General features: G+C 46.9%; 1 protein-coding gene across 5 annotated transcripts in view; it reads left to right on the top strand.

Moving 5' to 3' along the window:
• Positions 1-26,165, top strand: part of LOC137650207 (LEM protein 2-like) — a 62,264-nt gene that overhangs the window by 23,506 nt on the left and 12,593 nt on the right. For all 5 annotated transcript variants that reach the window (XM_068383400.1, XM_068383398.1, XM_068383395.1 and 2 more), the window contains exon 4: positions 15,034-15,138. In XM_068383400.1, the coding sequence (XP_068239501.1) occupies positions 15,034-15,138 (105 nt within the window). The remainder of the gene's footprint in view (positions 1-15,033; positions 15,139-26,165) is intronic.

Raw genomic sequence — 26,165 nt, 5'->3', positions numbered from 1 at the left:
TATTTGATAAGACAGATCCTTATTATTATTGTTATTACTAGCTAACCTACAACCCTAGTTGGGAAAGCAGAATGCTGTAAGCCCAAGGGCTCCAACAGGAAAAATAGCACAGTGAGGAAAAGAAATAAGGAAACAAATAGAATAATGTTCCCAAGTGTACCCTCAAGCAAGAGAATTCTGACCCAAGACAGTGGAAGACCATAGTGCTACCCAAGACTAGAGAACAATGGTTTGATTTTTTAGTGTCCTTCTAGAGGAGCTGCTTACCATAGCTAAAATCTCTTCTACCCTTATCCTATGGAAAGATAGCCACTGAACAATTACAGTACATTAGTTAACCCTTTCAGCTAAGAATTCTTTTGTTACTCTGCATTGCCAGGTGTTTGAGGACAGAAGAGAATGTGGAATGAATAGGCCAGACTATTCAGTGTATTTGTAGGCAAAGTTAAAATGAGCTGTAACCTGAGAGAGGGATCCAATGTATTACTGTCCAGCCAGTCAAAGTACCCAATAAGCAGTAGTAACTCAACGGGTGGATGGTCGGTGATCATTAAAATACCATTTGTTCCGTAACCGAAATACAAACCACGCTATTTACAAAGGGTTATTACTTTTAGCGTAGCTGAAATGGCGAGCCATTAGAATTTAACGAGGGTGTATTACCCCCGCGCTAGTTAGCGGGGGGGTAGGGGAGTGGTAGCTAGCTACCCCTCCTCCCCCTCACACACAGGTGAATACTCACTTTCACTTTTGGCTCGGACTGTGACAGACGTCTCTCTGTCTTGGTCCTCGCTTGGCAGCCATTGTCTGTTTTGTCTTTACTTATTCGCTTACTTTTCTTTTACTCAATATATATGTAAACATGTTTTCATGTTTGTATATATATTTGAGTATAGAAATAAGTAAGTTTCCTTTTCAGATGTGTGTGTGTAGTGTACGATATCTACGTGGAGGCCTCGGCAGTTAGGCCACCACGGCCTAATTTTATGGGTTGCGATCGAGTTTGACTTCGGTCTTTCTCTCTCTCTCTCTCTTGAGGTCGTTCACCCTTTTACTATGTTTTACTACGCCCTTGTAGCTTCCTTCCCGTGTGGGTGGGGTTGCTACGCCGTACATTTTGTCTCAATTAGTTTATGAATCTAATTGTAGTTGTTAATTTTTCAGCTTGTAGAACGATTCCTTTCGGGGTTTTCGTTTTTTTTCTTTAGTGTTCATTCATTTTTAAATTACATAATTACATAGTTACATAATTATAATTGTTATAATTCTGTTTTGGTTACAGCTCTCCTTCCGCGAGTGTAAGTGGTTGTGAGGGCACGTGCCTGTTGTGTAATTCTTGTTCCTTTTCCTCGGGATTCCTCTTCGGAGCCTTCCCGGGGGAATGAATGTGTACTAATATTATTTGTTTTATTTTTTTACAGTTACCGATCTAGTTCGTTTCTGTAATATAGCAACGGTGTGAGCTGTCTGGTTGAGTCCTGGGGATTCGGCTGTTGCTGCCTCCCCCCTTGTATTGTCGTCAGGGGCGTGTCTCCTTCTACTGGTAGTACTCCCGTGTCGACGGACAGCTCTCCAGTTCATTTTAGAACAGTCAGGAGGCTTGCCTCCTTGGGCGGATAACTTTCCTTCCGAGGGAAGTTTTTTCCTGTCCAGGCTTGAGCTTTTCCTCTTATGGGGGGTTCTTCTCTTGCCTTTTTTTTTTTTTTTTTTTTTTTTTTTTTTTTTTTTTTTTTTTTTTTTTTTTTTTTTTTTTTTCGTGCGACTATGCTCTTGGTGCTGAGCGGTCGCACCTGCAGTTTCGCTCAAGGGGCTGGGCAACTGCAGGAGCTCCTCTTCGGAGGATTGCCCCTTTTAGGTCACTGGCTGACCAGTCTCTTCCACGAAGTGTTTCTCTTTCGTTCGCGAGAGAGTACACTCATAGAGACTCCTCTTCGGAGGTTTCTTCTGTTGCTGTTGCTGTTGGCCTCCCTCGCCGTAAGGCCCTCCGTCCGCCTCGTCGTAAGGGCCTCTCATCTCCCTATAAGGGTGCTTGAGGCGCCTTTTTGAATCTCCGTTTGCAGCCTACAACTTCTTTTTCTCGATCTTCCGTCTTGGTGCAGATGGACAGCAGTCTAATCTCGTCTTCCGACGGGCAACGGTCTTCCCGACGGACAACGGTCTTCCCGACGGACAGCGGTCTTCCGACGGACATCAGTCTCCCGGCGGACAACGATCCCTTCGGGGCAAAGGGTTGCCCCCACGGGGGTTCTTCCCTTGCGTGTCAGGGTTTCCCTGCGCGCCCTTCTGTTCGTCAGCGCTCTCCTGTTCGTCAGCGCTTTCAAGATGATCTTCCCTGCGGTTCCTGTTACGTGCCCTGTGCGCCCACGTTCGCCCTCGCGATCTAGAACTTCGGTTCAGGTCGGGGTCAAGGACTCTTCTTTACGCAGGCTTCCACGCGTAGCCTTCTGCTCGTCAGCGATCATCAGCTCGCCAGCGATCGTCAGCTCGTCAGCGATCATCAGCTCGCCAGCGATCTCCGGATCGCCCACGTGTGTTACAGCTGGCACGCCAACGTTCTCCAACACTTCTGAAGGAACATGGTTCGCCAGCTACTAGCTCAACTGCGGATGCTGATCGCCATCGCGCGACCCTCAACTGCAGATGCTGATCGCCATCGCGCGACCCTCAACTGCGGATGCTGATCGCCATCGCGCGACCCTCAACTGCGGATGCTGATCGCCATCGCGCGACCCTCAACTGCAGATGCTGATCGCCATCGCGCGACCCTCAACTGCGGATGCTGATCGCCATCGCGTGACCCTCAACTGCGGATGCTGATCGCCATCGCGCGACCCTCAACTGCGGATGCTGATCGCCATCGCGCGACCCTCAACTGCGCGCCATCGCACAACCCTGAACGATTGCCCGCTTACGCATGCTGCTCCTCATCGCACCACCCTGAACGATCGCCCTCCTGCAGATGCTGATCACCATCGCACCCTTTCACGCGATCATTCACCTGCGCATGCTGCTCGCCATCGCACAACCCTGAACGATTGCCCGCTTACGCATGCTGCTCCTCATCGCACAACCCTGAACGATCGCCCTCTTGCGGATGCTGATCACCATCGCACCCTTTCACGCGATCATTCACCTGCGCATGCTGCTTGCCATCGCACAACCCTGAACGATTGCCCGCTTACGCATGCTGCTCCTCATCGCACCACCCTGAACGATCGCCCTCCTGCAGATGCTGATCACCATCGCACCCTTTCACGCGATCATTCACCTACACATGCTGCTCGCCATCGCACAACCCTGCACGATTGCCCGCTTACGCATGCTGCTCCTCATCGCACAACCCTGAACGCTCGCCCTCTTGCGGATGCTGATCACCATCGCACCCTATCACGCGATCATTCACCTACACATGCTGCTCGCCATCGCTTACCGCCAGCGATCTTCTTCACCTACGCGGCAGCACGATCCCTCGCCGTCACGCCCATTCGCCCGCGCGATCGCGCGCCCGCGCGATCGCGCGCCCCGCGCGATCGCTCGCCCGCGCGATCGCTCGCCTGCGCGCCCGCGCGATCGCTCGCCTGCGCGCCCGCGCGATCGCTCGCCTGCGCGCCCGCGCGATCGCTCGCCTGCGCGCCCCGCGCGACCGCTCGCCTGCGCGCCCGCGCGACCGCTCGCCTGCGCGCCCGCGCGACCACTCGCCTGTGCGCCCGCGCGACCATTCGCCTTTGCGCGACCGTTCGCCCTCGCGCGACCATAGTTCGCGGCGAATTCCACAGCCGGTGGTAGCAGCAGGGACGCCTGCTCCTAGGCGGCACTCGGGATCACCTCCATCCAAGCACAGGTTGGTAGTGCAGGACGAAGACAGGTCAGTACAGCATTCTTCCCACCTTCTTTTCAGGCAGGAACCGTCGTGTCCTCTCCAAAGGATCGCCCGATCCCTTTCACCTTAGCGAGGATTTCGGACTCTGTGTCCTTGGAGCAGCAGACATGGTTTGATCCGCTGGCACGGGCGTTAATGAGGGTTATGAAACCAGCACTCACCGGCCAGGGTAACAAACCAGCGGCTGTCTCTCCTACGCTGAAGAGAAAGAGAGGAGTGGACTTCGTGGTGACTTCCCCCAGGGCGAAGTTGGTTCCCAAGAGGTCGGTCTCGAGGGTCCCCACTCCTGCACGAGTACTCTCTCCTTCTCCCGCCCTGGAAGGATTTTTGGCGGGGGGGCTTTCCGTTGAAGATTTCTCCATCGGACAAGGGGTGACTGCTTACCTCTTCCTCTGGGAGCTTACCAGGTTCTTTCCCTCCTCGGTTACGGCCCGAGGTTTGGTTCAAGGAAGCTACAGGAAGATCAAGGGTACTTTCCTCCTCTCGAGCTCAGGCACCTTGGCCTTTCGTCGTTAAGTATCTACTTGCGGACAAGCTCGATGTTGTACCATCTGGACGCACTGACTGAAGGCTTCCTTCGGGTGTCTCATCTGTGGAGGTCAACGACCTCAGACACCCTTCCATCCTTGAGAAGAGTTTTGTCTTTGCCCAAGGACAGAGACTTAAACATCTGCTGTGCGGAGTAAATCGACTTCCGGTTTCACTCCTCCAAGGCGCTTTCTTCCAGACTCTGCAGGGCTCCAGCTCCCTTTTCTTTCAACCACGTCGGCCTAAGTTATCGGCTACGACAACTGGGACAAGGTGTCCAATTGCAGTTTCCTCCTGTCAGGAACAGATGGCACGGGAGACTTCCCCGGGGGAGGGCATAGTCCTAAAGGAGTTCACGAACTCTAGGATTGCAGGTTTTTTCGCTGGGAGGATGCTTAAGGTTACTCATCCGAATGACAGCTTCCCGATGCCCATTCCCGCACAATCTCTGTGAGTAGCCAAGGATATCGCGCCTGCCGTCTCTGTCAGCGAATTCAGTGTCTCTGAACCTCTATGCCATAGCATCAGCAGAGTTGCCCGGTTGGGCAGAATGATCCATACCTTAGGCGAAGGTCTTCCTTAGGATCATCGACGGCTTCACCCCCGGCCCCCTCAGTCGATCCTTTCTTGTAAGGAAGGATCTGAGAGGGGATGTCCATAGTCGACCTCTCAGCCCTGATCAAGTTTGTCGAACAAACTTCGGCCAGCGTAGACCAGCAGAATCGATCAGACTGGTAACGAGGCGACAGGACTCCTTTAACCCTGGATCGGAAGGACGGGTACTTTCAGTTTCCATTCCATCCATCTTCCAGGGTGCTCGTCGAATTCAGCCTAAACTGCAAGTATTCCTGCTTATGATGCAGTGTGGCTATCCCGCCGTGGCATAGCAGGTGTGTTTCCCCAGAGAACTCTCCCTGCCTTCCTTTTGGCCGCTCAGGTGCAGACTTTCGCCTCCTCTGCTGTTTGGAGGGCTGGTCAACTCCGGTAGGCTCGGGTTTCGACCTTCTTCAGCGCCGGGAAAAGCTTCCGAATGCTGACCATGAGTGTGGGCTCATGGTATTTTGCTTGGAGCCTTCTCTTCCTCTGCCTCAACATCTGGAGTATCTGGCCATGATATTGAGTCAACCGCCTTACCACGTTGGAAACCCCGCTTCTCGTCCGTCCAGCGAGGTTAAGCAACGTCGGTACTTGGATGGGTGACCACCTGGGGACGCCAGATTCTGTTACCACATCCTCCGAGCCTTCCTTTCGGTTGACTGTGGCAAGACTGAGGAGAGTCGCAGTACCTGTTCTCAGTCAAGCAGAGTTTTCAGCCCTACCTTGGAACGTTTCCTAGTTCTTCTTTCCTCATTGACCCGTTTATAGTCCGAACGGTCGCCTCAGGATAAGTTCCATGTGGGGCGATCCAAGTTCCGGTGGCTTCAGGCAATGTTTAACCGGACTCCCTGGCCCTATGGGACCAGCGGAACTATTAAACCTGCAATGGGTGTTGACCTATGGAGCCTCTTGATGGTAGTGGATATTCTCGTCCTTTCCCCACATTCTTGATGCGGTTCTCGGACTCGTCAAAGGAAAGGGGGGGGGGGCATGTTCCGGTCCAGGCCTATGGTCAAGACCTGAAGGATACCTCTCCATCATTCAGGCAGGCTTAAGGGCCTTAGTCTGGCCCCTCTTCAGATCCTACCGCTCCTGCCAAGTCGCCCCGTTGCGTGTCGACTTCATGCTAACCAGCAGGGGACGCATTTTCACACCTTCACATCTTGCAGTAGAGATACCGGGATGATTGAGATTCTCTCAATTCCACCATCGGCTCTCTCATTCCAGGCAGGGGAATGTTTCTCTCAGACTATCCGAGCAGAGCCTCATAGAGAGAGTGTACCTAAGGGTCTTTGACCTTGGGTAACCAGCAAGTGCTGGTCTGGGGGACCTGATCGCGACAGCTTGGAACCTCAAGCTTCCGCTAGTTTTCCCCCCAGTCTCAGACCCCGAGACTCTGGCAAGATGCATTCCGGTGATGGTGGGACAACTTCGACGCCTGCGTCTTCCCTCCTTTTTGTCTGCGGACAATGGGTCTCAACAAAACCAGGTTGTCTGTCAACCTTTCAATGGGAGAGCTCCACTGGGACTATGCGCAGAACGGTTTCTGGACCCTCTGCTTCCCCTGACGGAACTCCCGGGAGAGCTTCTCCCACGGCGCAGACTACTCAAGCAACCACACTGCGACATCTCTCCCGAACCGGGGCGTCGCTTCGGCTTCATGCCTGGAGACACTACGCTTCCTCCTCTAGAAGAGACAACCCGCTACAGTCGCGGTACGGAGGTCGCGTCATCTGCGATAGTCATCCACAGGGGTCTCCCAGGCAAAGTGAAGAGTCTAAGGTGGTTGGTGCCGTGGGAGATATACCTCTTCCCGTGAGGCCTCTTCTCCAGCAATAACGGTCTTATTGCCTTTCGGCGGGAGGAAACTCCTTTCCGCTCTTGGCAATGAAGCCTGTCGCTCAGCCTTTCCCTGACCTTCAGGCTTAAAGGAATAACTTTTTCCTGCCCGCTGGATCTATCCTCGCTCATGCGAAGCTACGATCGTCCCTGCCCTAGTCGGAGGAAGACCTCCGACTTGGAGCATGGCTCGGACTTTTAGTCCTTTAAGAGATCTTCTCAAGACCCTTTTACGACAGGCCTCGGATTGTATTCCGCCTTGGGTCTTCTGCTCACTCTGGCCACGGCCAGTGTGTAAGCAATCTTCTTGGTCTCTTACTACTCCCCCCCTTTCTAAGGAAGAGGAGAAGGCAACATTCAGGCTCGCTCCTGAGTTGTTGGCTAGACTCAGAATCTGAGGGTCCCGACCCTTCGGTCCGATTCATTCAAGATTTTGAGTCTCCATTCTGTGTCTGATGTCCCAAGACCTTCTCTTTCTTGCCAGTACAGGAATCGAGAGGTTAGCGCTGGGAACAGCTGCAGTTTGGCCTCAGTTGCAGCCGATTTGGGAACACAAGGAGGACATGGGGGGAGAGTCACCAGTATACCTCTTCAGCCCGGACTCAAGGACATTCATCTCGACCTGTCTTCAGACCCTCCCCCGTCACGTCGCCCTACAGCACGATGTTGGATACATCGCAACGTCCCTCGCCTTCGAGTAATACTACTCTGTGACGCAGGTGCTACAAGCTGGAGTCTGGAAGCGTCTGATGACCTTCGCAGCCCGCTTCCTGCAGGGCGTGACCCACAGGAGTCTCGATACGTTTTCTATCGCTCTGTGGTGGCTACACAACAGCTGGTCTAACCTCAGGCTCCTTTTTGGACAGGTAGCAGAAGGTTGAGGGCATTGTTATCAGGTTTTAGTCTGCATGAACGAAAGAAGTATGTCTGGCCCTTACTTCTTTCTTCATCATCCCCTCTACGGGGAAGCAGCATCCTGGTCTCTGCATAGCTGACCTCGAACCTCTGCAGGTAAACCATGCTTCCTTGTGTTCCGAGTATTGAGTCAATACTGTCGCGTCCCCCATACCCTGACGAGGTGGTATTGGGAACGTCCTAACCCAGAGTTCCTTCTGGAACTCCAGGTCAACTGCCTAGGACGGGTCACACTTCTTCCTTCACACACAAGCTTACGTAGGCCACATGGTTCCTTGCGGTGCAAGGAACTTGTGAGGTGCAGGGACTCCTTTTCTCGAGTGCGACTCACTCGGATTCTGAGTCCCCGGGTAAAGCCAAAGCCAGTATGGCTGGGGACTTTCCACCCTTCCTAAGGGATAAGTCACCCTTTGTAAATAGCGTGGTTTGTATTTCGGTTACGGAACAAATGACAAATTCGAAGATAATTTGTATTTTTCCTAACCATACAAACCTTAGCTATTTACACATATTTGCCCGCCAGCCCTGTCCCCCAAGACAAGTCCTACCTCTAAGTGAAAGTGAGTATTCACCTGTGTGTGAGGGGGAGGAGGGGTAGCTAGCTACCACTCCCCTACCCCCCCGCTAACTAGCGCGGGGGTAATACACCCTCGTTAAATTCTAATGGCTCGCCATTTCAGCTACGCTAAAAGTAATAACCCTTTGTAAATAGCTAAGGTTTGTATGGTTAGGAAAAATACAAATTATCTTCGAATTTGTCATATCTACATTTACCTTCGTTCTTACAAGTACAATCGATTGTACTTTTATAGGAAATCTGTTTAAGGGCAGCTAAAACTTCGGTAGTACCCGGTAGTTGGAAACCCTGCCCCTTCTGCTGGTATTGAGACCAGTGACTTTGATTTCAGTTGCTGAATAACTGATGTGCTATTGGCTTCTCTATAAATTTGGCTTTATAAATTTTCTTTCTTTAACTCAAGTTGTGTTCTCATTGATGAAGCTTTGCTATGCCTATGGACTTAATCTCTCAAAGGGGAATTAACTTATAGGGTCTTGTGACATTGGTTCAGAAATCAAATGATGTGCTAATATTCCTCCCGTAAGTCAAGATTTCCTGATTGCTCAACCCCCTACAAGTTTTAAAAGAGGACGGTATTGATAAAAACAAGTTCTGCATCTCGAAAGAGAAACTGTGGTTCTTATGTGTTCAATGCGTGCACTCCCGAGCAATGTGTTTGAGAGTGCAGGGTGTTTGGACTCGGAATCTTCGTTTACTAATGAGCGAATTGCTTCATGTGCGTAACCTTCACCAACTAGATCTGAAATACCTTCCTTGCTAGACCTTGACTATCCTTAGCGTGCCTTCATAGTAGCACGCTTAACATTAGCTATTGTGTTGCGCGCACAACGGCGCCCTTAACACTAGCACACACCGTGACAGTGCTTCATACAATCTCATGGATCCATGCTCTTCCTTTAGTGTGCTATTTCCTAGGGAAGATATTTCCTCATGTTCTGGCTGTGTGATAGTGATTACTGGCTCTTGTTCAATGATTGTAAAGCTAGTAATGATGACTGTCGAGCTTATTTGAAGCACTTTCCTTGGCTCAGAGTAAAGCGTGCTATCAGTGGACACTCTCCTTTTCCATTCCTAGACGGAGAAGGGATACTTGATTTGGCACACTGTTGCGCACTCAGAAGTAACAAAGGACCCTTGTTCACTTTTATCGAAAGAATGCAAAAAAGGGAGAGCAAAGACTCCAAAAAGAAGGCCAAGAGATCGGGTGACTCCACTAGGTCTTCTCGTAGGTGAGATCCTTATCCTTTCATGTCTATGTTTCCCACCTAGTAGGTGGGGGAGTTCGCAGCAAAGGCAAAGTTTTGTCCGAAAGACCTTTAGTTCCCCAGATAGGAAAAATAGAAGTTTTTAATCTCTTAACATTCGGCCGTATATGGTGTTAGAACAGGAAGACGGGAAGTAGCATGATTCCTCTCCAGATAGGAGTGGCCTCTCCCGAAGTAAAAACCTCCCAACTCCATACAGTGCTGCGGCATCTCAAATCAAGCCCTAAAAATTTAGTAACCCCTATCTACCTTCCAACAAGCCACAGCCATTAAAGTGTACGTCCTTATGATACATAGTTTCTGGAATTAGTGGTTTTGAAATTCTGGACAATGATTAAGGTAAGTTTTCATTGAGGTTTTGTGTCATGAGATCACAACAAAAAGGTAAAGAAAAATGCCGTAATTTCCAGGGCTCAAAGTATTCCAATCTATAGCTTCGCTGAAGTCATCCATACATACATACATATACCAAAGGCACTTCCCCCAATTTTGGGGGGTAGCCGACATCAACAAGAAACAAAACAAAAAAGGGGACCTCTACTCTCTACGTTCCTCCAGCCTAACCAGGGACTCAGCCGAGTTCAGCTGGTACTGCTAGGGTCCCACAGCCCAACCTCCCACATTTCCACCACAGATGAAGCTTCATACTGCTGAGTCCCCTACTGCTGCTACCTCCGCGGTCATCTAAGGCACCGGAGGAAGCAGCAGGGCCTACCGGAACTGCGTCACAATCGCTCGCCATTCATTCCTATTTCTAGCACGCTCTCTTGCCTCTCTCATATCTATCCTCCTATCACCCAGAGCTTTCTTCACACCATCCATCCACCCAAACCTTGGCCTTCCTCTTGTACTTCTCCCATCAACTCTTGCATTCATCACCTTCTTTAGCAGACAGCCATTTTCCATTCTCTCAACATGGCCAAACCACCTCAACACATTCATATCCACTCTAGCCGCAAACTCATTTCTTACACCCGTTCTCACCCTCACCACTTCGTTCCTAACCCTATCTACTCGAGATACACCAGCCATACTCCTCAGACACTTCATCTCAAACACATTCAATTTCTGTCTCTCCATCACTTTCATTCCCCACAACTCCGATCCATACATCACAGTTGGTAGAATCACTTTCTCATATAGAACTCTCTTTACATTCATGCCCAACCCTCTATTTTTTACTACTCCCTTAACTGCCCCCAACACTTTGCAACCTTCATTGACTCTCTGACGTACATCTGCTTCCACTCCACCATTTGCTGCAACAACAGACCCCAAGTACTTAAACTGATCCACCTCCTCAAGTAACTCTCCATTCAACATGACATTCAACCTTGCACCACCTTCCCTTCTCGTACATCTCATAACCTTACTCTTACCCATATTAACTCTCAACTTCCTTCTCTCACACACCCTTCCAAATTCTGTCACTAGTCGGTCAAGCTTCTCTTCTGTGTCTGCTACCAGTACAGTATCATCAGCAAATAACAACTGATTTACCTCCCATTCATGATCATTCTCGCCTACCAGTTTTAATCCTCGTTCAAGCACTCGAGCATTCACCTCTCTCACCACTCCATCAACATACAAGTTAAACAACCACGGCGACATCACACATCCCTGTCTCAGCCCCACTCTCACCGAAAACCAATCGCTCACTTCATTTCTTATTTTAACACATGCTTTACTACCTTTGTAGAAACTTTTCACTGCTTGCAACAACATTCCACATTCCACATTGCTTCCCTATCAACTCTCTCATATGCTTTCTCCAGATCCATAAACGCAACATACACCTCCTTACCTTTTGCTAAATATTTCTCGCATATCTGCCTAACTGTAAAAATCTGATTCATACAACCCCTACCTTTTCTAAAACCACCCTGTACTTCCAAGATTGCATTCTCTGTTTTATCCTTAATCCTATTAATCAGTACTCTACCATACACTTTTCCAACTACACTCAACAAGCTAATACCTCTTGAATTACAACACTCATGCACATCTCCCTTACCCTTATATAGTGGTACAGTACATGCACAGACCCAATCTACTGGTACCATTGACAACACAAAACACACATTAAACAATCTCACCAACCATTCAAGTACAGTCACACCCCCTTCCTTCAACATCTCAGCTTTCACACCATCCATACCAGATGCTTTTCCTACTCTCGTTTCATCTAGTGCTCTCCTCACTTCTTCTATTGTAATCTCTCATTCTCATTCTCATCTCCCATCACTGGCACCTCAACACCTGGAACAGCAATTATATCTGCCTCCCTATCATCCTCAACATTCAGCAAACTTTCAAAATATTCCGCCCACCTTTTCCTTGCCTCCTCTCCTTTTAACAACCTTCCATTTCCATCTTTCACTGTCTCTTCAATTCTTGCGCCGGCCTTCCTTATTCTCTTCACTTCTTTCCAAAACTTTTTCTTATTCTCTTCATATGACTGACCCAGTCCCAGACCCCACCTCAGGTCAGCTGCCCTCTTTGCCTCACGTACCTTGCGCTTTACTTCCACCTTTTTCTCTCTATATTTTTCATACTTCTCTATACTATTACTCTGCAGCCATTCTTCAAAAGCCCTCTTTTTCTCTTCCACTTTTGCCTTCACTCCTTCATTCCACCATTCACTGCCCTTCCTCATGCTGCCTCCAACAACCTTCTTGCCACATACATCACTTGCAATCCCAACAAAATTTTCTTTTGCTAACTTCCACTCCTCCTCTAAATTACCAGTTTCTCTTACTCTCACCTCGTCATATGCCATTTTCAACCTTTCCTGATATTTACATTTTACACCCCGGTTTTATTAGCTCTTCAACCCTCACTAGCTCCCATTTACATCCACCTACTCTATTCCCTCACTCTTTTGCTACAACTAATTTTCCTTCCTCCAAAAAATGATCAGACATACAGTTAGCCATACCCCTAAACACGTGCACGTCTTTCAATCTTCCAAACATTCTTTTAGTTATCAACACATAATCCATTAATGCCCTTTCTACTACTCTTCCATTTGCCACTCTTACCCATGTATACTTATTTTATCTTTCTTTTTAAAAAAGCTAGCATTTATTACCATTCCTTGTTCAACACACATATCTACCAGTCTCTCACCACTCTCATTTTCACCTGGTACGCCATACTTCCCAATGACACCTTCTACCTCTCCAGCGCCCACTCTAGCATTTAAGTCACCTATAATAACTACATAATTCCTTCTACCCAGTCCTTCTACACACCTAGTTAATTCATTCCAGAACTCATTCCGCTCTTCTTCACTTTTCTCACTACCTGGCCCATACGCACTGACAAACTCCCAACATTCCCTACCCAACCTAACCCTTACCCACATTGACCTAGATGATATCTCCTTCCATTCCACTACTTTACCTGTCATCCATTCACTCAGCAATAAAGCCACACCCTCTCTCGCTCTTCCCCTTTCAATCCCAGACACTCTACCAGACATTTCACCAAACATCACTTCACCCTTTCCTTTCATCTTTGTCTCACACAAGGCCAATACATCCATACTCCTATTAAAGGCCTCAGGTTTTTAATGTTAGGTGCATTACAAATTACTTGAGAAATTTATGATTTTTATGCCTACAATATTATTTCCTCCTTTTTTGGCTCGTTTATATGGATGTCCTGGTCAGTACTGAATCTGCTAATGTGGCTGATCAAGTAACAATTGTTTTTAATAGCCACATGAGATATTCCTTTGAGATTCGTTCATTATTTTCTTGTCCGATTGCTGTAAGTCTCCTGATGTTAGTTTTTCCAAGACTTTCACGGTCAATCTTAACAATTTTCCGGGACCCTTATTTGTGTTTTGTTCCTTCAGAAGAGATTCAACCCTCTCGTCTAGAGTAATACAACAAACGTACTGTAATATAATCTTCCAGTAGCTTCAGGAAGCAATTGCCTCTGCTTTGGATTTTAGTCCTATGATAGTAGATTCTGTTGTGATTCATGCTCAGGAATAGATTTTAAAATCAAATCTGGTTTAGCTGAGGCATTTAATTTTTTTCCAATTGAATACAGGAGATTTACTCTCACGTAAAATTTAATAGAGTGGTAGAATATTACTCTGTATTTCATTGTAAGAGCATGAGTTCTCAAATGCTTGTTCTGCTTGCCATATAGACAGAGTAAGGCTGAAGATACCTTTACTGTACTTCTTTGGTAATGTCACTGGATACAACTATTTGTTTAGGTCCTTTGGTAGATGTTTATATAATTAATATCATGCCTACAGATAAGACTTCATTTTCTCATGAGATGATTAGGTACATGACTAGAGAAATTCTTATACAGCTTTCCATCAAAGACATCTTAGTATTCATTAACAAAATTTTGTGTACTTTTATCCAGTACCTCAACCACACACATGGAGGTGTAAGCTGAGTGGCGGGTGACTTTCTGTTTTGGTAATGAACGGAAGGCAACAACTTTACTTTCATCTGAGGAAGTTTTAAAAATGCTCAATTTTATGATGGATTTGACCTCTTGATCTCCTCATCCAGGCAAAACTACATCGTATAGAGCATGTAGAAAAAGACCGTTTAATCCAGAGATTGTTAGTTATTGGTGTAAAAATTGAGAAGTGCACTTGTTACCTTTTATATGAGAATAATGACATTGAGAAGTCTTAGCTAAGCTGGAGTTATGTTGAAACTAAAGAAGCCAGTGCAGCATAAAACTTTAATGGCTTGACCACCTCTTTTTAACCCTCTGAGGATATGATAACCCCTATTCATGTAGCTGTATAGAAATTTCATTCTTAATGCCGTTTTCAGTTTTTATCCATTTTACCTTTGTTTGTTGCGAGCCTCTAGGCAATTTAAAGAACAGAATATATGACCATATTGTATTTCAAAGGTCCGAGACTAAATCTCGCACCCTTCTAGTCCTGTCTTTAAAGAAAGTGTAACCAAGCAAGAGGTTTTTGATATTTCTTTCATTGAAACAAATTAGTCATTAATGATTGATAATGGTAATCATAGTTATTCCTTTTACAAGTAATGTGTTCAGCTTGCATATTTTGTTAAAGTCTGTTAATATATTTTTTCATATTGCTTTCCCCTTTTTGTTATTGGATAACTACAGCAAATTTTGACTACAGTACTGTACAGTTCTCTATTTTGATAAGTGTAATTTAATGCTATTTTCTGTTCCTGTATTCTCATAAAACCATGTCTACATTGATATTTAACAGTTAAAATTCATTTTATGGTTATCCAATCTCACTTGTAAGGTGATTTTTGCCAGAAATTACTGTTGATTTATTTAGAATACTGTACTGTTTAGAAATGCAAAGCAAATTTAAGACTAAACACGTTTACTATTCGTAGAATGGTGTTCTCATACTGTATTGAGAGAAGTTAGAAAATAATGACTCATTTTTGCAGAAAAAGAGAAAGTGGAAATGGTTGTAACCCGTCAAGTAGAAAATACTGCAAGTCCCCCACCTTCTGATATTACGGATATTCGCAAACGTATTTTGCTATCTTCAGGTATGGGAATTTATTTTGTGAAATGTATACCACTTTGATTGTGAGACACGATTTATAAGTCTTTGGTATACATGCTATATAATTATATAACTTTTAACTTATATATCATTCTTAAGATCATTGATGTAATACTTTTAAGAATTTTTTTTTTTTTTTTTTTTTTTTTTTTTTTTTTTTTTTTTTGAAAGATCATGATAAGTAATGCATGCCTCTTTTTGTGTCTTAGTTGTACATGTGAATTATATTTTGGCTATTTTCAATGGTCATAATTTTTTTTTTATACTGTATATATACTGTATTGCAGTACAGTATAGCAATATTTGTTCTAACACAAGTACAAACCTTCATTTTATATGTAGTATAAATCAGTGCAAGCTGTCATATGATTATAAAAACTTTCAATGAGGTGTTAACAACTGTTCCGGTTGTTATCATTGGTGTGGGGAAAGCATTCCCCTCACTTATACTTTCTTCATTTTGATTCAGAAAAACAAAACTTTGTCTTGGATTTATTCTCTATATGACGCATTAGTGTCTCGGGGATGTTGTCCTCGAGTAGGAGACTATTAACATCATGTCTCCATTAACGCTTTAGGTTGGCTAAAAAGTGAGCACCTGTTGTCCAAGGGCTCACATTTAACCCCCTTTATAGTTATACTTCCCTGATGTCTCAGGATCAGAGAACCTCTGAGAAACTGTTTCCGTCTGTGTACGCAGATCTGTTGGCGGTCCCACGCAAGCAACACTGGTCCTAGCAAGTGCTATTGATTCAATGTTTTCAGCCTTGCTTATTGGAAGCGGTTGCTTCTCGATCCGATTGCCTGACATGGTCAGCGATCTAATTGCTTAGGAGGTTCACTTTATAAGCTACTTCTCAGTGACCTCAGTTTGCACTCAAGTGGAAGCTATTCTTTCACTTGAGAGATATGCTTCCGTTTTCTGCTAAGCTTGCCGACCCTTCGTGTTTATTCAGCATTTGCTATTATCAATATTATTACAAGCAAAGTTATAACCAGTGTTGGAAAATCAAGATGCTGTAAGCCCAAGGGCTCCAACAGGGAAAAATAGTCAGTTATGGAAGGAAACAAGGAAATAAACAAACTACAAGAGAAGTAATAAATATTCAAAATAAATTATTTTAAGAACAGTAATATTAGATTAGATCTTTGATAAATAAACTAGAGTACTGTATAAACTTCTAGGAAGAGAAACAAGATAGACCAGCGTGTCCGAGTGTACCCTCAAGCAAGAAAACTCTAAAATCCAAGGCAGTGAAGGGCCATGGAAAAGAGGCTATGGCACTACCCAAGACTAGAGAACAAGAGTTTGGTTTTGGAGTGTCCTAGAAGATTCGGCGTCAATGACCTTAGATGTCAGGATGCTAGAAACTCAATCAATCAATCTCCTAGGAGATCTGCTTACCACTGCTAAAGAGATCAATAGTCAGTTCTTTTGAGAAAACACAATTTGCCTTAGATATGTAATGTTTCTCTTCATGAATGCACAAGAAAATAAGTTTGTTCCAACACGAATACTTACCTCGAACTGCTTTCTTAGGAGTTACCTGTAATCTCCTCTCTACCGACCAGAGTTTTGTGTAGGATACCATAAAACCCGTTTTCTATGAAGCCCTACCTCGGGCATTAGAGAATGTGCCCCGAGGGTAGGCTTTGCGTTAGGTCGAGGTCCGCTTGGGTCGATCACGCCAGTAAGTTTTCTGGCCGCGACGTGTCACCACGTCGCTCTCGTTCTCTCTCGACCCTTTGTGTTGAGCCGCGTGTGTCCCACGTGTTTACCGCGTGGTAACTTGTACTTATCCCTTGTGTTCCTGTGTGTTCACTTTCCGCCCTTTTGCTTCCCCAGTGTATTCCTTGATTCCCTGCGTTCCTGTGTCTTGTGTTTGTGTGTTATGGAGCAAATCCGCCGTTGTCCTGGGCCTAGAGCCGGTAAATCGTGTGGAGCGTTCCTCTCCAAACCTGAAGTGGACCCTCACTCCCTTTGCTCTTCCTGTAGGGGCAAAGTTTGTTCGTCGTCGGATACGTGCCCCGAGTGTGTTGGTTGGAGTGATATCCAGTGGGTGCGTTACGGCACGAAGAAGAGAAAATCGTCGAAACGTTCGCCCAGGAAGGCTAGTGTTTCTTCGCCGCTACCGTCGGCCCAGTGAACGGACCGACGGGGCTTCTGTCTCGCCTTCCCCTACCCAGAGTAGGGGCCGAGGTAAGTCCATCGTGGGGAAAGAACCGAGCGTTCTTCCCCAGGAATCTGGTGAATGTGCAGTGGGGATTGCGGGACCTTCTCGGGCTAGTGAGGAGCCCGGTAGTGCTGTGTCAGGGTGCTCTGGAGACTCTGCCCTTGTGCTTGGGGGGCACGTTTACTCTGATGACCCCTTGTGGGGTAGTAACGTTGTTTCTGTGTCTTCGCCTCCTTCGTGGGCCTGTGTTTCAGGTTCTTCGGCAGGAGGCGACAACCAGGGTAAGTTAGGTTCCGCAGGGAGTGATGCTTTCGGGTGGAAGCTTCCTAAGACACCAGGTAGGTCCCCTATGCGAATGGAAGAGGGCCTGGATTCCTGGTTCCCTAGTGTTGGGCGCCATACCTCGTTCCCAACACCGCTCACGGAAGTTCCCGAAGAATTCCTGCAACCTTCTACCTCGGGTACGCAACGAGTCGCGAAGTCCCCCGCACCCGCCCGCCGTACGGTAAGTGCAGTGACGTCGGGCTGTTCAGTGGAGTCTTTCGCGTCGGGTGAAGAAGCCTGGAGGAAACCTCGATGTCGGAGGGAGCGGTCCAGGAGCAGGCGTTCCCGCTCAAGATCGCGTTCCAGATACAGCAGGAAGCGCTCCCGTTCTCCAAGAAGAAAACACAGGAGGAGTAGGTCACCCGATGGAGACTGGGTTTTCGTACCCCGTAAGGCAGAGATACGGTGTTCCCCGGACCGGCGGTCCAAGGATTTCTCGCCAAGGAGACCGCCCTCCAAGCACGGTTATGACCCTCGCAGGCAGATTCGCGAGAAGGACTCTACATGCAGGCATAAGACCGCGAAGCCTCCGGTTCACCCCGCCCAGCGGGGGGAACCGCGCTTCCTTACGGGCAGCCTAGCCGAACCAGCCCAGCTGGTGCGGCCCTCGGACCGGAAGGAACGGTTCCCGCTGTCGGGTCAGCCCACGGGTTCCGCGTCCTCGTCCCCTAAAGAACTTGAGCGGACACTAGTCCTCGCTGGGTCGGCGATGCCTGTGCTAACCCCCGCCCCTGGTGCGGAAGCCTCCGCCGGGGAAGACCAGTACCTCGGCAGGGGAGTGCCTGTTGTGTCAAGAGCAAGGTGCCCGGTGACCCGGCTCCCCGGGCTCAAGCCGAGGCTTCGGCTGACGGTAGGGAGGGTTCCCCGACGGAGGACTCGGCCTATAGAAGAGTGATTGGCCTTATCAGGAGGCATCACAAAATAGAAGAACCGGCAGCTACCGACGAGGACTATTGGAGGTCCAGCCTTATACGGTCGATGCAGGCCCTTACCCAGCCTAAGACCTCCCTGGCTCTTCCTCTAGCCCGGGATCTCGTCCTGGGACAGTAATACGTGAATAGAGTGGTGGCAAGTAATGCCAAAGCCCCCAAGACTCAGAGTTCTAAGTTACTCCAGGGGCTCAAGACGCAGGGCACGGTCTATGTACCAGAAGGACATCAACCGGGAGCCTGCTGGAGGCCGGTTATAGATCTTTCGGCTCTCAACAAGTTCATAAAGAAGACAGACTTCAAAATGGACAGTCCGAAGTCAGTCCTACTGTCCTTGAGGGAGAAAGATTACATGATGACCATAGACCTCAAGGACGCCTACTTCCAAATTCCGGTCCACCCCTCGAGTCGAAAGTTTCTCCGGGTGAAATGGGGTTCCCAGGTCCTGCAATTCAAGACCCTTTGCTTCGGATTGTCAACAGCGCCCCAGGTATTCACGAGAGTCTTCACGACGGTCTCAGTGTGGGCTCACGAACGAGGCATTCGCCTCATCCGATACCTGGACGACTGGTTGCTTCTTTCCTCCTCGAAGGACCTCTTGAAGGAGCAAGGGATGAAACTTCTCCAGTTTTGCAAGGATCTGGGTATCGTGATCAACCCGGAAAAATCAAACCTATCCCCCTCCACCAGAATGACCTACTTGGGGATGACGCTAGATCCCCTGCTGGGAAAAGCTTTCCCTTCAGAAGACAGAATAAACAATCTCATGGAGATCATTCGCCCGTTCCTATCGGGGCGCCCCAGGAGAGCGAAGGACTGGCAAATACTAATAGGGCATCTGGTGTCGTTGGAGAAACTGGTTCCCCAGGGGAGAATCAGACTCAGAGCCGTCCAATGGAACCTGAAGAACCTCTGGTGCCAACTGGACTCGCAACAAGTACTAATCCCAGTTACCAAACACGAGGGCCTCCCTGGAATGCTGGCATTGCCGGTCGAACTCGCTCAAGGGGATGCCCTTCGCGAACGACCCCCCTGAGTTACTGCTGTTCACAGACGCCTCCAACCAGGGATGGGGATCCCATCTCCTCGACGAGACAGCGAGAGGAACCTGGATGGACGGGGAAAGGGATCTACACATAAATGTCCTAGAGTTGAAGGCAGTCCAGAAGGCGTGCCTACACTTCGCAGATCTACTAAGGGGAAACACTGTGGCGTTGATGTGCGACAACGCCACAGTAGTAGCGTACATAAAGAAGCAAGGAGGTTTGAAGTCAAGGGAGTTGTGCGATCTCACCATAAAGATTCTAGATTGGGCAGAAACGAACCAGGTTGTGTTATTAGCAAGGTTCATCCCCGGGAAAAAGAACGTGCTGGCCGACGGTCTCAGCAGGGTGGGCCAAATAGTAGGGACAGAGTGGACCCTCCTTCCAGAAGTAGCCAAGCTCATCATCCAACGTTGGGGTTCCCCGGTGATGGACCTCTTTGCAACCAAACTGAACGCTCAACTTCCCGTATATTGTTCTCCTGTACCAGATCCGAAGGCAGCCTTGGAGGATGCCTTTCAGCACAGGTGGGACAACCTAAACGTGTACGCTTTTCCCCCCTTCACGTTGATAAGGCAAGTACTCAACAGAGTAAGGACGGCCCGAAACTTAAGGATGACTTTGGTAGCGCCCTGGTGGCCGGAGAGAGAGTGGTTCGCAGACCTAAATGACCTGGCGAGTCAACCTCCGTGGCCACTCCCCGACAGGTCAGACCTTCTACACCAACCACATTTTCTCAGATTTCACGACAACCCAGTCTCTGCGTCTTCACGCCTGGAGACTATCGAGCGACTCCTGAAGAAGGAAGGGTATTCATCAGCTACTGCTAAGAGGATGTCGCTATACCTGAGAAGGTCTTCAGCTGCGGTCTACCAAGCTAAGTGGGCCTCCTTCACGAAGTGGTGCGCTTCGAGGCACATTAAACCCCTCAAAGCCTCGGTCCCAGACATAGCGGATTTTCTGGTATATCTCAGAGACAAAATGGGAATGTCAATCCCAGCCATAAAAGGGGTACGGGCCGCCTTGGGCCAAGTCTTCCTCCTGAAGGGCATCGACCTGGGTTCCTCTAGGCACATCTCGATGCTTGTCAAGAGCTTCGAGCAGTCCTGCCCCCCACAAGCAGCTAGGGTGCCTCAGTGGGACTTAGCTAAGGTCCTGAAAATGTTGAGTGGCCCCCCCCTTCGAAACTTTGAAAGATATCTTAGACAGGGATCTCATTTTCAAGACAGTCTTCTTGCTAGCCTTGGCTTCTGCTAAGAGAGTAGGAGAGATCCATGGGCTTTCTTATGACGTCTCTCATTCGAGGGGGTGGAAAGAAATATCTTTCAAGTTCGTTCCTTCTTTTGTGGCGAAGACCCAGAACCCAGCTGTCTGGGATCCTAAGTTCGAAGGTTTCTCCATACCAGCCATCCCTAAGACGGGTAATGCTGAGGATTTAAAATTGTGCCCGGTCCGTGCCATTAGAAAATACCTTGAAAGAACGGCTCATCTCCGGCCAGGCATCAAGAGCCTCTTCGTCTCCATGGGTGTTACTAAGAAACAAGTATCCAAGAACACCATTTCCTTCTGGTTGAGACAAGTTATTGCCAAGGCCTACAAGGAAGAAGATCTGGCCGTGCCAGGCGTCCCCAGACCTCATGACATCAGAGGTCTGAGCACGTCCTTAGCCTTTGAGAAAAACATGGCAGTGGGTCAAATCCTTCGGGCAGGTACCTGGTCTAACCAGTCGACTTTTACTGCCCATTACCTCAAGGACTACTCGAGGAAGTCCTTAGACGGGTTCTCCATTGGGACAGTCATCTCCGCTCTCCAAGTGATTTAACGGTGAAAGCCCCAGGCTCAATCGCGGATAGCAAACCGGGAGACACAGGTTCGTTTCCTTTCATCTTATTCCCAGTTTTTCCCTATCCTCATCGGAGATAACCCTCTTGTACCATTGGATAACACGTTCTCAGCAACTACGTTACTGGATGCAACATCAGAAGTTTTTCAAAGGGTGAGTACTTAGACACACGTGAGCTCTTTGTGTAGTTACCCTCTCGTCCGTTTTCTAGTATATACCATTATACCTAGGCCTCTTGGCTTCCGCTTACTGGGTCTGTAGGTCAGAAAAGCACTCCCGCCTCCTAAAGTGTAAGTCTCCTAAGAAAGTAGTTCGAGGTAAGTATTTGTGTTGGAACAAATCAAAAATTTTAAGTAATTTTTATTTTGCCTAACATACTTACCGAGAACTACTTTCGGGTAATGGCCCTCCCTTCCTTCCCCGGGTGCCTCTCTGCCCTTGCGAGTATTGTGCTGCATCATAGAACTTACTGGCGTGATCGACCTAGCGCAAAGCCTACCCTCGGGGCACATTCTCTAATGTCCGAGGTAGGGCTTCATAGAAAACGGGTTTTAGGGTATCCTACACAAAACTGGTCGGTAGAGAGATTACAGGTAACTCCTAAGAAAGTAGTTCTCGGTAAGTATGTTAGGAAAAATAAAAATTACTTAAAATTTTTGATATTCTGGTATGCTTGCATGAAGCACTTGCCTTCCCAGGGTAAAGAAACATTAGAACGCAGCTCCTCACTAGTTCAGTGGTTATGCGTTTGTCTAGCCTTAGCATTGCAGCAGATCGATCCCACATAATTTTTTATTTGCTTCTTTACTTGCTCGGTTTTCTTGAAAAACTTTATGCATAGAGGCTTTTGTATAAGCTATTGTTTGTACATTAAAGTTATCTGCCTCAGGAAAGTGGTTAGTTAGGTGATGACGACCGAGCGAAAGCTAATGGGATCCTTCTTTTTGTTTAAAGACTTACCCTGAAGTTTTAATGGATACTCCTATGTTACGTTCAACTATTGTAGACCATGGAGATTATGCAAAATCTACTCGAAAAGTTTATGAAACAATAGCAAAATGAAAGTAATAGCCAGCAAACAGAAAAAACTATTATTTAAGATTTAGCATCAATATTTACAGCATTACACAAGATTCACCAAATACTCTTAGCACACCAAAACTGAGTAAGTATACTGTACAAAGTTTTTTACAAAGCAGGACAAGTTGACTTTTCAAACTTCTATACGGCTAGGAACAGATGTCGTTGAATAGTTTCAAATACAAAATGTTGACACGAAGAATTATGGCTTCTGCTTCTTATGATGAATGTTGTTTCAATCTTTGTCGTCTTCAAGATACTTTATCTCTGTGTGTAGTCACTAATATTCAGTCACAGGGTGTAGCGGAAGAAAGTCAACAAACACGAGCAGTGTTGTGCTCTCTCTCTCTCTCTCTCTCTCCTCTCTCTCTCTCTCTCTCTCTCTCTCTCTCTCTCTCTCTCTCTCTCTCTCTCTCTCTCTCTCTCTCTCTCTCTCTCTCTCTCTCTCTCTCTCTCTCTCTCAAGACAAATACTCTTAGAGAATTCTGGAGCATTCAAGGCTAACATTATGCAATAGCGACGCACCAGGAACCCACTCTCGAATTATCATGTTGAGCTCGCGTTCATCAGACGGCTGGTGCTGAAGTACAGCAGTCATGAGAGGTTTCTAGAACTCCCGTTCCAGAACACAATGATATTTTGAGTTACAATTGCTTTAACATAAAAATTAATTTTTATTTTTACATTAACATACATGAAAAAATAAGCCAATTAGTTTTGTAACTTTAACGTAACATCAGGGACGAAGAATCTACAAAATTGCGCACTGTTCAGTTTTCTTCCTGAACAATAATTGATTGCTATTTTTAACTTTTTCCGCTCGTGCTCTTGGTAAACAAACGGAACAAGACCGAGATGCGAAAATCTTGGGAATGGTTACAGGCAACTAATGATGCAAACATTTTCAGAATGTTAACACCTGTGTTTGTTATTGTCTATCTATTTAATATACTGAAGCTCTTTGTCTGTGGTTATTTGCCACCAAATGCTTTCCTGATCGCTATCGGTTACATAATTACAGATCTGTCGCATACCCTCACCTGCCTGCCTTGGGAAGTAACACTTCTAACCCCCTATTCTATCAGGAAGCAAAAAAGCTGGTTAGTTAGTAGGCAAAAGGTAAATGAATGCTACACTACCTGTTCAGGTTTTGCTGCATTATTATAGGAAATGCATCTACTTCCCATGGGCTCTAACAGGCAAGGCACCGGTGTATTATTTACTTTCTCAGAGTGGTCTCTTGTAGTGCCCTTCTACCCTTTGGCATGTCATCCTTTGCTGGTTGACCTGTAGGCCCCGACCTTGTTGCCATCTCTTGTCCATTCAGTCTAAGGTTGGAGACTGACTCTTGACCAAAGAAGGTTGAGCTAACACCTTGGGTGTCATCAGATCCTCTTCCATCCAAGGATATGTAGGGTAGTGCTCACTTGAGTGCTCCCACAGCACGCTCTCCTCTCAGAGCTAGTGTGCTTGCTGAGCTTGCTCAATTCCAGGATAGACATCCCTATCCTCGCCCCTCTGAGCTGGGTGACGCTTTGGGTACTGGTAAGTCACCCTCGCAAGCAGGTTACTCGTAAGTGCCAGTGTAACTTGTCAGAGACTCCATGAATCTCTTGATATGACTCGCCAGGTAGAGCAGGGGAGACTGGTGTGTCGTGATCCTTATTTGTTTCAAGAGCAAATGGTCACCAGAGGACTCTGCTCTGTGGAGCTTGCAGTTAATCACGCATAACACCTGCTACCCAATATTTTGTTATTGTGGTTTCCAGAGACTCCACGAGTCTACAGGCTGGCTAATCAGGGAAGCTCAGTACCTAGCTTCCTACATGTGCAGGCCAAACCATTTGATCACTGGGGATCTAAAAGACATACTGTACTTCCAGACCCCTATCCATCTAGCTTCAAAGAAGTACAGTCGGTCCTCGTTATTCACTGATGTAGTGATTTGCGAAACAGAGAACAGTATTGTACAGTGTAACCTATTTGAAATAAAAAATTACATAATCACGGGTTCGCAATAAGTACTTTCACAGCCTGAATATTTCAAACCGACTGCGCCCCTTTGCACCTGGAATGTTTCATGCTGTTATCCTTTCCACAGAGCACAACACCCCCATCCTTTGCTGAATCTGCCTCCGTCTTGCCTCTTCTTTCCTCACGAGTGTATCTCCTTCAGTTCTTTTTGTGCTGAATCAAGTTGTGACTTAAAAATCCTGTACATATCCAGTTTGTTTATAGTGATTTTAGTATAAAATGTGATATGTACAATATGCTACCTTATGCCAAACATTCGACGGCTCAAGAGTTGCATCGTGCTTCAGACTTACTGCGTAGAACTTTATACGTAAACGATTATTGGTGTTGTTCTGTTACTTTTTACTTTAATTTTTATTTTGTTGGTGTATTCATTGTATATTATTGTTTTATTAACTACTATAAAGTGCAGTACTGTACAGGTATATGAATTACCGTACTTTATAGTAGTTATAAGCTATAGTGAATATAAGCTATATGTTTTAAAGGTTCATGAATGACAAAGGCAAGGGACAATGACATTGCCCTATCAAGCAGAACGATGTATTGTACATATGGTCAGTCTCTAGACTGACCATATGTACATATCAGTGCCCAAGCCCCCTCCACCCAAGTTAGGACCAAGGAGGGTGAGGCAATAGCTGCTGATTACTCAGCAGATAAACCTATAGGCTACCCCAAAACCCCCATCCTTAGCTCACAAGGATGGTGAGGTTGCAGTGACTAAAGGAGCTTGAGCGGGACTCAAACCCTAGTACTGTATGGCGTTCACAAGTCAGGAACATTACCGCAGTTATTGAGTTTGAAGTTTGTAGTGATAATTGTTACATATGTTACAGTAATATACACTACAGTATCAGCAAGATTTCCAGTGCCTAGGACAATGAGGGGAGGCTGGTAATTTGGGACAAGATGATATGAGGTGTAAAGTCAATTTCCAAGCCTCATTTTTTAATTTGTACCTCAACTTGCTAGAGGAGTATATTCTGTTAACTTCCCTTTGGGAGGGCAAATTGGAGCTAGGTGCACTAGTTCGTCAGGTAAGGCGGTTCCCCTCAAGTCTTTGAACCTTCAGAATACCTGTGTTTCCTGTTTGGCCTAGCTACAACTGTTATATGTCCCTGAATTTGGTACAACTGATAGCTTCTGCAGATTGTACATACATAAATATACCAAGGCATTTCCCCCAATTTTTGGGGGTAGCTGACATCAAACAAATGAAAAAAAAAAAGGGGACTTCTCCTCTGTACATTTCTCCCAGCCTGACAAGGGACTCAACCAAGTTCGGCTGGTACTGCTAGGGTGCCACAGCCCACCCTCCCCATTATCCACCACAGATGAAGCTTCATAACGCTAAATCCCCTACTGCTGCTACCTCTGCGGTCAACCAAGGCACCGGAGGAAGCAGCAGGGCCTACCGGAACTGCATCACAATCGCTCGCCATTCGTTCCTATTTCTAGCACGCGCTCTTGCCCCTCTCACATCTATCCTCCTATCACCCAGAGCTTCCTTCACTCCATCCATCCACCCAAACCTTGGCCTTCCTCTTGTACTTCTCCTATCAACTCTTGCATTCGTCACC

Source organism: Palaemon carinicauda, chromosome 11 (genome assembly GCF_036898095.1).
Source record: "Palaemon carinicauda isolate YSFRI2023 chromosome 11, ASM3689809v2, whole genome shotgun sequence".
Lineage (NCBI taxonomy): Eukaryota > Metazoa > Arthropoda > Malacostraca > Decapoda > Palaemonidae > Palaemon > Palaemon carinicauda.
This window is presented reverse-complemented; position numbering and strand designations above follow the sequence as displayed.